This window comes from Giraffa tippelskirchi, chromosome 10, assembly GCF_054371585.1.
Source record: "Giraffa tippelskirchi isolate mGirTip1 chromosome 10, T2T-mGirTip1v1.2.pri, whole genome shotgun sequence".
In the NCBI taxonomy this organism is placed as follows: domain Eukaryota; kingdom Metazoa; phylum Chordata; class Mammalia; order Artiodactyla; family Giraffidae; genus Giraffa; species Giraffa tippelskirchi.
Window position 1 is genome coordinate 21,830,588 of NC_137284.1, and position 12,805 is coordinate 21,843,392.

The 12,805-nt window shown below is 40.3% G+C and overlaps 1 protein-coding gene across 1 annotated transcript; it reads left to right on the top strand.

The window, feature by feature from the left end:
• The first annotated feature begins 318 nt into the window (after positions 1 to 318).
• On the top strand, positions 319 to 1,254 carry LOC145523834 (olfactory receptor 8D4). Its single transcript, XM_081534884.1, has one exon. It carries the CDS (start codon positions 319 to 321, stop codon positions 1,252 to 1,254), a length of 936 nt encoding a protein of 311 aa, XP_081391010.1.
• The last annotated feature ends 11,551 nt before the right edge of the window (positions 1,255 to 12,805 follow it).

The window sequence follows — 12,805 nt, forward strand, 5'->3', positions numbered from 1 at the left end:
CCTGCCGTGCTGCGGTTCATGAGGTCGCAAAGAGTCAACACGACTAAGTGACTGAACCGAACTGAACTGAACTGAACTGAAGCAACTGAGCATACAAAATCTATAGGGAGAGGATACTTACTCTCTTTTATCTGACACCTGACTTTTGATGGGTCTCTACCCATCAGTGGAAGCACAGGCTTAGTGCCAAAGGGTAAGATAACCAAGGTTCAGTGTTTTCACAAATAGAATATCTGGGTTGTGAAGAACTAGAGAGAGACTTGGACTACCTGTCTAATTTGACTCTTTCCCTTATCTCCACAGATTTCTCAGAGGAGAATGGGTGTAAGAAATCAATCCACAGTGACTGAGTTTCTTTTTGCAGGATTAACTGACCAACCAGAGCTTCAGCTGCCTCTCTTCTGCCTCTTCTTAGGGATTTATATAGTCACAGCAGTGGGAAACCTCGGCATGATCTTGATAATCAGGTTGAGTTCTCAACTCCACAAGCCCATGTACTATTTCCTTAGTAGTTTGTCTTTTATAGATTTCTGCTATTCTTCTGTCATTACCCCCAAAATGCTGGAAGGGTTTTTATGCAGAGATAAAGCTATATCCTATTCTGGATGTATGACCCAGCTGTTTTTCTTCTGTATTTTCATCATTTCTGAGTGCTACATGCTAGCAGCAATGGCCTATGACCGCTATGTTGCCATCTGCAGCCCCCTGTTCTACAATGTTACCATGTCTCCCAGGATCTGTTCTCTGCTGGTGGCTGCTGTCTTCTCAGTAGGTTTTACTGATGCTATGATTCATGGTGGCTTTATGTTAAGGTTGACTTTTTGTGAATCAAACATCATTAAACATTATTTCTGTGACATTGTTCCTCTCATTAAACTCTCCTGTTCCAGCACTTATATTGATGAGCTTTTGATTTTTGTCATCGGAGGATTTAACATGGTAGCCACCAGCTTGACCATCATCACTTCATATGCTTTTATCCTCTCCAGCATCTTCCACATCCATTCTAAAGAAGGTCGGTTCAAAGCCTTCAGCACCTGCAGCTCCCACTTGACAGCTGTTCTTGTATTTTATGGGTCTCTCCTGTCCATGTATCTCAAACCTGCTTCCAGCAGTTCACTCACCCAGGAGAAAGTGTCCTCAGTATTTTATACCAATGTGATTCCCATGTTGAATCCTCTGATATATAGTCTGAGGAACAAGGAAGTAAAAAACTCATTGATGAAACTCTTTAGAAGAAAAATATCTTCATAATGAAAATGTTTTTTAAAAATTTACTGGGGTGTAGTTGTTTTCCCATATTGTATTGATTTCTGCTGTACAAAGTGAATCAGGTATATGTTTACATATATCCCCTCCCTCTTGGATCTTCCTCTCACCCCCAATCCCACCCATATTAAGATTTATTTATGTATTCATAATCATATGTGTTTGCTTGTATTTATGTCCTGAGTCTTTAAAAATAATTTGAAATGAAGTAAAGTGGTTTTTCCAGTAGTCATGTGTGAATGTGAGAGTTGGACCGTAAAGAAGTTCAGTTCAGTTCAGTCGCTCAGTCATGTCTGACTCTTTGTGACCCCATGAACTGCAGCACACCAGGCCTCCCTGTCCATCACCAACTCCTGGAGTTTACTCAAACTCATGTCCATCGAGTCGGTGATGCCATCTAACCATCTCATCCTCTGTCATCCCCTTCTCCTCCCACCTTCAATCTTTCCCAGCATCAGGGTCTTTTCAAATGAGTCAGCTCTTCGCATCAGATGGCCAAAGTATTGGAGTTTCAGCTTCAACATCAGCCTTCCAAAGAATATTCAAGACTGATTTCCCTTAGGATGGACTGGTTGGATCTCCTTGCAGTCCAAAGGACTCTCAAGAGTCTTCTCCAACACCACAGTTCAAAAGCATCAATTCTTCAGCAGCTGCGCAGCACTGGAGCGGCCAAGAGGAGATACCCCACGTCCAAGGTCAGAGAAACCCCAGTAAGACGGGAGGCACTGGAGTGGCTGTGAGGAGATACCCCACATCCAAGGGCACAGGAGAAGCCCCAGCAAGATGATAGGAGGGGCGAATTCACGTTTAGAATCAAACCCCATTCCCACCAGAGACACTCAGAGGGCTCAAACAAACCTTGTGCACACCAGGACCCAGGGACCCCACAGAGACTGAGACAGAACTGTGTTTGAGCATCTCCTGTGGAGGGATGGGTCAGCGGTGGTCTGCTGCAGGCACAGGGGCTCTGGGTGCAGCAGACTTGTGTATGGCATAAGCCCTCTTGGAGGAGGTCACAGTTAACCCCACCATAGAGCTGCTAGAACTTACACAGGAATAGGAAATAGACTCTTGGAGGGCACAACAGAATCTTGTGCACCAGGACCCAGGAGAAAAGAGCAGTGACCCCACAGGATACTGTCCCAGACTGTAAAGAAGGCTGAACACCAAAGAATTGAAGCTTTTGAACTATGGTGTTGGAGAAGACTCTTGAGAAGAGTCCCTTGGACAGCAAGGAGATCAAACCAGTCAGTCTTAAAGAAAATCAGTCCTAAATATTCATTGGAAGGACTGATGGTGAAGATGAAGCTCCAATCCTTTGGCCATCTGATGCGAAGAGCTGACTCATTGGAAAAGATCCTGATACTGGGAAAGATTGAAGGCAGGAGAAAAAGGGGATGACAGAGAATGAGATGGTTGGATGGCATCACCAATTCAATGGACGTGAGACTGAGCCACCTCCGGGAGATTGTGAAGGACAGGGAAGGCTGGTGTGCTGCAGTTCATGGGGTTTCAAAGAGTCGGTCACAACTTAGTGACTGAACAACAAAGATTATATATACATATAATATATATAAATGTATGATATTATATACATTCAGATTACTAAATATATTTACACACAAAACTAATAAATTGTAAAACAAGTATGAAAGTATGAAGTAACAAATATTTTCAATTTGAAGTTTAATATCATTCCTGTGATTGAAACTCAATTTCTATCCTTTAGAAATTCAGTTCCCTGAATCTAAGCAAAAAGAAAACAAAATCTTGAAATACTGTATAGTTATATCAGAAACAAAAGCACACTAAATTCTTTTAGTATGACAAAGTCTTTCCTCTTATTTATTTTACTCAAAAGATTGTTTAATAGAAATATGCGTAGGAAACATTGAACAGTATGGTAAAAATCATTACAACAACTTTGTAAAAAATGAGGAAGAACTTTAATAATTGGCTTATAGAAGGCCAATATTAAATCAAAATGCAATTTAATGAAGAAGACTGAGCAAAAGCAAAGCTAATACAGTCCTAGTATTTGGCCTCTGGTGATCAAAGGATAAAACTTGGAACATCTAGATTAAGAGATTATATCTTTACAAACTTACCTAAACATCCTGCTTTTTCCTGTGTGACCAGCACACATGCAGTATTTTACAACTTTATTTGAGTTGTTTTTTCTTTCTAGGCTGTAAACCAGACGCCTTTAATTTCTTCCTTAGAAAATGTTTTGAATTAAACATAATGAAAAACTTTATGGTTTTCACTAATAAGCTCATATACAGTAAACCAAGATAATGCACTGTATGGGGAAAATGTGTAGAATTTCTGATCTTTTAAACTTGTTAAGGTGTGTTTTATGGTCCAGAATGTAGTCTATCTTGAAGAAAGTTCTATGTGAGCCTCAGAAGAATGTGTATTTTTCTGTTTGGGGTTGAAATAGTCAGTAGATGTAAATTATACCTGGTTGATTAGTGGTGCTATTGAGTTCACCTATATACTTTTTCTGGGATTGTTGGATTTCTTCATTTCTCATAGAGGGTTTTTTAATTCTCCAACTATAATAGTGGACTCATCTATTTCTCCTTGCAGTCCTGTTGGGTTTTGCCTCACATATTTTGACACTCTGCTGTTGTAGATAGACACATACACAATAACATTTGTTATGTATTCTTTAGGTGTGACCCCTTTATCATTATGTAAAGCTCCTCTTTATCTTGTCACTCTTGGTTGAAATATCCTGTATATTAGTTGAATCAAACTATTAATTGTATTATTCAAATCTTATTTATTGTTACTATTTGTTTTGTCTGCTTTCTCTTTCTTAAGAAGCCATCTTATCTCTTAAGTATTATTAAACTTCCCTCTACAAATACGAATTTGTCTTTTTTTTCCTACAAGCACTGTCAGCATTTGCTTTGTATATTCTGATGTCATAATTTTGGTAGGTACAGATTTAGAATTGTTATATTTCAGAATATTCCAGTATAGGTCTGGTAACTTCTTGTCATAAAGTCTAGTTTAACATTAATATAGCTACACTTACTTTTTTTCTTAGAGTTTGCATTATATATCTTTTTCAGTTCTTTCATTTTCAACTAGCCTGTGCCTCATATTTAAGGTCTCTTGTAGCTGTGTAGCTGTGTATCGTTGGGATTTGTATCCAACCTGAAAATTTAGATTTTTAATTAGAAAATCAAACATATTTACATGTAATATCATCACATATTGACATAGGTATGTCCTTAATTCCATTTCACATTATTATTATGATGAGTTTTTATTATAAATATATTTAAAACTTTATGAAACCACTATAATTATTTTGTAAAGTCTAACTTAATTCACATTGCCCATATATTTAATTTCTATGTTGTTCTTAATTTCTTTATGCATATCTAAATTTCTCTTCTTTGATGTTAATAATAATCTTTAGTTTTTTATGCAGATGCGCTGACAATAAACATGTTCAGGTTACTTTTTAGTTGAAAATATTCATATCTCTATTTCATTTTTTTGATGAGTTTTTTTTTGGACTTGGCCTCTAGGTTGGCAGTTGCTTTTCAATAGCATAGGAGTCAATTTGATTATGTTATAATACATTAATAAACAAGCCCCCAGATTTCATTGGCTAACAAAAAAATAAGATTTAGAGACTTCCCTGGTGGTCCAGTGGTTAAGGCTACAAGCTTCCAATGTGGGGGGCATGGGTTCCATTTTCAACTGGGAAGTAAGATCCCACATGCCACACAGTGCAGCCAAAAGATGGATAAAGAAAGATGGGTTTCTCGACCACATTGCATGTTATCGCTCCCTATGTTCTTTGTCTCTGCCCCACATATGCCCTTATTCTGGATTCAGGAGAAAGCAGCAGCCCCTGCCTGGGACATGCCAATCTGTGACAGGGGGAACAGAGCAATAGCTCAAACTTTAGCTCAAGCCTCGAGCACTGCAGGTCCATTCATCTGCCATTTTCTAAAGCATGTCACAAGGCCAGTGTGAGAATGGGATGTGTAAGTGGAGACATGTAATCATCTATAAAGAAAAGGGGTGCAAAATGATTAACAATAATGCAATCTACCAAAGTTGGTTTGTGTTGCCTTGTGTATCTCTCTTCTTTCCCTTTATTTTTCAATCACAATTTCTATGTCTATTTTAGATGTGTCTCCAGTAATTAAAATGTAGTTGGATTTTTTTTAAACTAATCCAACAATTTCTGACTTTTAATAGGTAGAAATATTAAAGAGTCTAGGCTTTGACAGAAGGAAATGGATGAGCCCCAGAAACTAAGCTTGTGATGTGAGCTAAATGGAGTGAACAAGAGGTACAATATGAAAAAACACATGCAAGAGTCCACTGGCTGAGAGTAATGCCACATGGACACCTCTCTATTCCATGTCTGGCCTCTTTGGAGGGTTTCTACCCACTATCTTTTAGAGATTACATTTGATCAATCTAGAAAATGCCTGTGCTCACTTACTGGCACCTAAACTTACTCCAAATCACAACCTAAGGATTTTCAGGCTAATTTAAGAATGCTGCTAAGTTGCTTCAGTCATGTCCGACTCTGTGTGACCCCATAGACGGCAGCCTACCAGGCTCCGCCATCCCTGGGATTCTCCAGGCAAGAACACTGGAGTGGGTTGCCATTTCCTTCTCCAATGCATGAAAGCGAAAAGTGAAAGTGAAGTCGCTCAGTGGTGTCCGACTCGAAGCGACCCCGTGGACTGCAGCCTACCAAGTTTCTGTCCATGGGATTTTCCCGGCAAGAGTATGAGGTATACACAAAGAGGAGAGGGAAAAGGTGGCTTAAAGTTCAACATTCAGAAAACTAAGATCATGGCATCTGGTCCCATCACTTCATGGTAAATAGATGGGAAAACAGCGGAAACAGTGGTAGACTTTATTTCGGGAGGCTCCAAAATCACTGCAGATGGTGACTGCAGCCACGAAATTAAAAGACGCTTACTCCTTGGAAAAAAAGTTACAACCAACCTAGACAGCATATTAAAAAGCAGAGACATTACTTTGCCAACAAAGGTCCATCTAGTCAAGGCTATGGTTTTTCCAGTAGTCATGTATGGATGTGAGAGTTGGATTATACAGAAAGCTGAGCACCGAAGAATTGATGCTTTTGAACTGTGGTGATGGAGAAGACTCTTGAGAGTCCCTTGGACTGCAAAGAGATCCAACCCAGTCCATCCTAAAAGAGATCAGTCCTGGATGTTCATTGGAAGGACTGATGTTGAAGTTGAAACTCCAATACTTTGGCCACCTGATGCGAAAAGCTGACTCATTTGAAAAGACCCTGATGCTGGGACAGATTGAGGGCAGGAGGAGAAGGGGACGACAGAGGATGAGATAGTTGGATGGCATCACTGACTCAATGGACAGGAGTTTGGGTAAGCTCCGGGAGTTGGTGATGGACAGGGAGGCCTGGCATGCTGCAGTTCATGGGTTTGCAAAGAGTCAGACTTGACTAAGCGACTGGACTGAACTAATACACAAAGATGCTTCACAGGTGGCTCAGTGGTAAAGAACCAGCCTGCCAATGCAGGAAATACAAGAGACAAGTGTTCAGTCCCTGGGTCAGGAAGATCCCCTGGAGTAGGAAACAGCAACACACTCAAGCATCCTTGCATGGAATATTCGGGATTCCATGGATAGGAAAGCCTGTGGAGGGCTACAGTCCATGAGATCACAAAGAATTAGACATGACCGAATATGTGTGCATAGTCAAAAATAATAAATGAGGACAAAGTTATCCTTTATAGGTTCTGGTAAGAACAAAAAAAATTTTCTACCATTTTAACAGAGAAAGAAGGACACACTTATCATTTTCATTTTCAGAGCATTGGAAGTACCATTATTGCCCCATTCTTGGGAAATGAAAACCTGGCATAATTTTGTCAATTATTTGAAAACATCATAAATTATTCAGCCTTTAAAGAGAATGAAATAATGCCATTTGCAACAACATGGATGGACCCAGAGATTGTCACACTGAGTGAAATAAGCTAGACAGAGATGGAGAAATATCATATGTCATCCATTATAAGTGGAATCTAAAAAGAAATGACACAAACGAACTTATCAAACAGAAAGAGACTCACAGACTTGAGAGCGAACTTATGGTTGCCAAGGTGAAGGATAAGGGGAAGGGACAGTTAGGGAGTTTGGGATGGACATGTACACACTGCTGTATTTAAAATGGACTATCAGCAAGGACTTTCTGTATAGCACAGAGAACTCTGCTCAAGGTTATGTGGCAGCCTGGATAGGAGGGGAGTTTGGGGGAGGATGGATACATGTATATGTATGGCTGAGGTCCTTCCCTGTTCACTTAAAACTATCACAACATTATCACAACATTGTTAACCCCAATACAAAATGGAAAGTTTAAAAAATATATTTTTTTAATATCTCACTGTGGCTTGCGGGATCTCAGTTCCCCAACAAGGGACTGAATCCAGGCCATGGCAGTGAAAACTTCAACTCCTAACCACTAAGCCACTAGGAAAGAAAGAAAGAAAGTGAAGTCGCTCAGTCATGTCCGACTCTTTGCGGCCCCATGGACTGTAGCCTACCAGGTTCCTCCGTCCATGGGATTTTCCAGGCAAGAGTACTGAAGTGGGTTGCCACTTCCTTCTCCAGGGGATCTTTCCAACCCAGGGATCAAACCCAGGTCCCCTGCATTGTAGGCAGACGCTTTACTGTCTGAGCCACCAGGGAAGTCTAAGCCACTAGGGGACTCCCTCAAAAGTTTTCTGTGTTTCAGTTTCTCTGAAACTCTAAAGCAGGCCACCAAACTTTTATTAACTGAATAAAGCAAAAACATGGTGTAATTCCCCTAGAGGCCTCAACATGTGTATTTGGCATCTCCAACTAAATTTGTAATTGTGATTGATTTTCAGGGTTAAAATTCTTTGATTATCATAATAATAATTAACCTCTTTTACCTCATATTCCCAAGAGTCATTCTCAATTAAATTCTTAAGAGTAAGCAAGAGCTTCAAATATCACAGCTTATTCATGGTCTGTTTTCATAGAGAAAAGGACACATCACATCTTAGATGCAAGAAAAGTTCAAAGTTTCATTTATTTTATAAAGGATTTGGAGTTTCAGAAAACAACTGGTAAGCAGATTTCAAGTCAAAGTAATGATGGATTTTGTGACAGAGCTTAACAAAGATATAACAGGCGATCCACAGTAGGTCTCAGGCTAGAAAAATAGTTGAAAAGAATGTTTATATTTAGCCTTTGGTAGAACTGTGTGTGTGTGCTCAGTCATGTCCAACTTTTTGTAACCCCATGGACTACAGCCCACCAGGCTCCCCTGTCCATGGAATTCTCCAGGCAAGAACTGGAGTGGGTAGCCATTCCCTTCTCCGGGGCATCTTCTTGATCCAGGGATCGAACCCAGGTCTCCTGCATTGCAGGCAGATTCTTTATCGTCTGAGCCATCAGAGGTTGCTTTGGTAGAACTACCTCATCCTAAATATCCCTTCCAATGCTAAGACTTTTCTGAATCTAAAATGTCCCAGTTACTCAATTATTCAAAGTAGTAATGAAAGAGGAAATAGACAAAACAGGCTCCATCTTGAAAGCAGGACTCCATCTTGGGCTGGACTGTGGACTTTGAGCTATATGCCCAGCATCTATGGAAACAACATATCAACTGGAAAACCAGGCCCCAGGAAGGAAGAGCCCCAGAGCTCGTACCTAGACTCTCCATTGCCTAAAAGAATACCCTAATTATCTGTGTAACCGAATAGAATCATAAATTCTATTATGCTTATTGGGGTATGACCACAGGCTTATTGATAGTTGTCCACTGTTAACTACCTAAGCTTAAGGCATATGAATCACAGGTTAACTTTGATTGTATTTTTCTTTTCCTTTGTTCAGACTAGTTTCAGGGAATTTGGGGAGGTGGGTTTGGGCACGTACACTTAGGGTATATAAGGTTTTCACAAAAACTGGTCGGGGTCCTTGGCTAAGAGGAGACTCTGCCTTGGGCCTGCCGGTGTAATAAACTGCACTCCACTATCTGCATTGTCCTTCTGAGTATCATTTAGACCGTGACTAGGGCCTCTCTGATCTTTTTTCCCTCTCTACAAAAGTGGGAATAAGAATCCAGATTGTGACTTTTACTAAAGAATGATTCTTTGGCTCAGATAGAACTGGAACTGAATTTGGCTTTCTCACACACTAGCTATGTGACATTAGGAAAATTATTTAAATACCATAAATTTCAAGTTTTTCATGTGCAAAATGTAAATTGCAATATCTACTCCCTACTTCAAAAGGTTGCCAAACATGCAGGTATAAAATAGCAAAACCTTGAAACAGATTAAAACAGCTACTGACAAAATGCAAGAAAAGTATGACACATTCAACATCAATTATAGAGATGATTTAATAGTCACCCATCACAAATTAATAGATCAAAACAAAAGATGATGTGGAAACAAACACTAACAAACCTAAAAATCAGCAAGAAAATTTTGCATCTAAGTAGGCAATACACTTTTTGTTTTCTTGCTGTTGTTGTTCAGTCAGATCCAACTCTGCAAACCCAAGGATTGCAGCACACAGGCTCTGTCCTCCACTGTCTCCCAAAGTTTGCTCAAATTCCTGTCTGTTGAGTCAGGTGATGCTATCTAACCATCTCATTCCCTGCCACTCCCTTCTTGCATTCTTTTTAAATAGAATCTACATTTTTAAAACACTTAGCATATAATGACTAGGAATTCAGTGTGTGTTAAGTAGTATCACAGCTACCCCTCGTGGCTCAGTGGCAAAGAATCCACTGCACTGCAGGAGATGAGAGTTTGATCCCTGGATCAGGAAGATCCCCTGGAGAAGGAAATTGCAACCCACTCCAGTATTCTTGCCTGAGAACTCCCATGGACAGAGGAGTCTGGTGGGCTACAGTCCCTGGGGTCGCAAAGAGTTAGACACAACCTAGCGACTAAACAACAACAAAAATCACAGCCATTACTTAAAACCCAGAAATAGAAATGAAGTCCTTTGAGAAGAGTGACTTCATCTGTATAACACTGATTATACAGTACTGAGACCAACTGGTGAAAGTTACTGGAAAAAAAGGTTTCACCTCAACTTAATAAAGAATTTCTAAGGGTTAGAGATGATTAAATATGAAAAAAGATACATGAATAAGCAACTTATGTGTTTTCCAAAAATGAAGGATGTTAGCATAGATCCTTCACTTGTGGAAAACACCTAAGTTGCTTACACGAAATTCCAGATGTTCAAGCTGGTTTTAGAAAAGGCAGAGGAACCAGAGATCAAATTGCTAACATCCGCTGGATCATCAAAAAAGCAAGAGAGTTCCAGAAAAACATCTATTTCTGCTTTATTGACTATGCCAAAGCCTTTGACTGTGTGGATCACAAGAAACTGTGGAAAATTCTGAAAGAGATGGGAATACCAGACCACCTGACATGCCTCTTGAGAAACCTGTGTGCAGGTCAGGAAGCAGCAGTTAGAATTGGACATGGAACAACACACTGGTTCCAAATAGGAAAAGGAGTACATCAAGGCTGTATATTGTCACCCTGCTTATTTAACTTATGTGCAGAGTACATCATGAGAAACACTAGGCTGGATGAAACACAAGCTGGAATCAAGATTGCCGGGAGAAATATCAATAACCTCAGATATGTAGATGACACCACCCTTATGGCAGAAAGTGAAGAAGAACTAAAGAGTCTCTTGATGAAAGTGAAAGAGGAGAGTGGAAAAGTTGGCTTAAAGCTCAACATTCAGAAAACTAAGATTGTGGATCCAGTCCCATAACATCATGGCAAATAGATGGGGAAACAGTGGCTGACTTTGTGTTTTTGGGCTCCAAAATCAGTGCAGATGGTGACTGCAGCCATGAAATTAAAAGACGCTTGCTCCTTGGAAGGAAAGTTATGACCAATCTGGACAGCATATTAAAAAACAGAGACATTACTTTGTCATCAAAAGTTTGTTTAGTCAAGGCTATGGTTTTTCCAGTGGTCATGTATGGATGTGAGAGTTGGACTATAAAGAAAGCTGAGCACCAAAGAATTGATGCTTTTGAACTGTGGTGTTGGAGAAGACTCTTGAGAGTCCCTTGGACTGCAAGGAGATCCAACCAGTCCATCCTAAAAGAGATCAGTCCTGGGTGTTCATTGGAAGGACTGATGTTGAAGCTGAAACTCTAATACTTTGGCCACCTCATGCGAAGAGTTGACTCATTGGAAAAGACTCTGATGCTGGGTAGGCTTGATGGCAGGAGGAGAAGGGGATGACAGAGGATGAGATGGTTGGATGGCTTCACTGACTCGATGGACATGGGTTTGGGTAGACTCCAGGAGTTGGTGATGGACAGAGAGGCCTGGCGTGCTGCAATTCATGGGGTCGCAAAGAGTCAGACACGACTGAGCGACTGAACTGAACTGAACTGAACTGATGCTGGGAAAGACTGAGGGCAGGAGGAGAAGGGGGCAACAGAGGATGAGATGGTTGGATGGCATCACCAACTCAATGGACATGAGTTTGGGTAAACTCCAGAAGTTGGTGATGGACAGGGAGGCCTGGCATGCTGCAGTCCATGGGGTCGCAGGGAGTTGGACACGACTGAGCGACTGAACTGAACTGAACTGAAGCATAGATAGTTTGACTTTTTGGAGAGGAAGATATGACAGGTTTGGACAAGTAGCCCCTGGACTGTGAAGCTTTCAAAAAAAGAGCAAGAAAATAGTGCATCATACTGCATTGAGAAGGAATCAAACAAATACAATTCTGAAAAGTTAAGGTTCTTTCTATGTCTAAATATACAAAACACATGCCTAGAATTATGGGGTCAGTTTTGAATTGCCCACAGGGTATAAGAATGTGTGTGTTTATCTTCCATTTTATTATGTGGTAGAAGCATATGCTGGAAGAAACATGACTTACAAGGTCAAATAGCTTCAGGGTCTTTACACTATCAAAGATTTTATTGTGGACAGAAGTCAGGTAGATGAAGTACAAATCTGAGTTTTCACATCCACACTTCATATTAATATTTTCACATTTTTATTACTCATGGAAGGGCTTCCCAGGTGGCTCAGTCAGTAAAAAAAAAAAAAAAAAATCCACCTGTCAATGCAGGAGCATGGGTTCGATCCCTGGATCAGGAAGATCCCCTGGAGAAGGAAATGCCAACCCGCTCCAGTATTCTTGCCTGGGAAATCCCGTGAACATGAACAGAGGAGCCTGGCAGGCTACAGTTCATGGGGGTCACAGAAGAGTTGGACATGACTTAGCAACTAAACAACAACAATATATTTGGTTTTGCCAGATCTTAGTTGTGACATGTGGGATCTAGTTCCCTGAGCAGGGTTGAATCTGGACCCCCTCCATTGGGAGCAAGGAAGTCTCAGCCACTGGACCACCAGGGAAGTCCCTATTTCTTTATTCTTGAATTGTATGATCAAAATAAGTTGAGTGATTTTCAGTTAATTATATATTTCAGCTAGTTTGAATAAATTTGGGTTTA

What these genes read in the sequence shown, in the direction of transcription:
- LOC145523834 (XM_081534884.1), top strand. Translation starts at nt 319, where the DNA reads ATGGGTGTAAGAAATCAATCCACAGTGACTGAGTTTCTTTTTGCAGGA.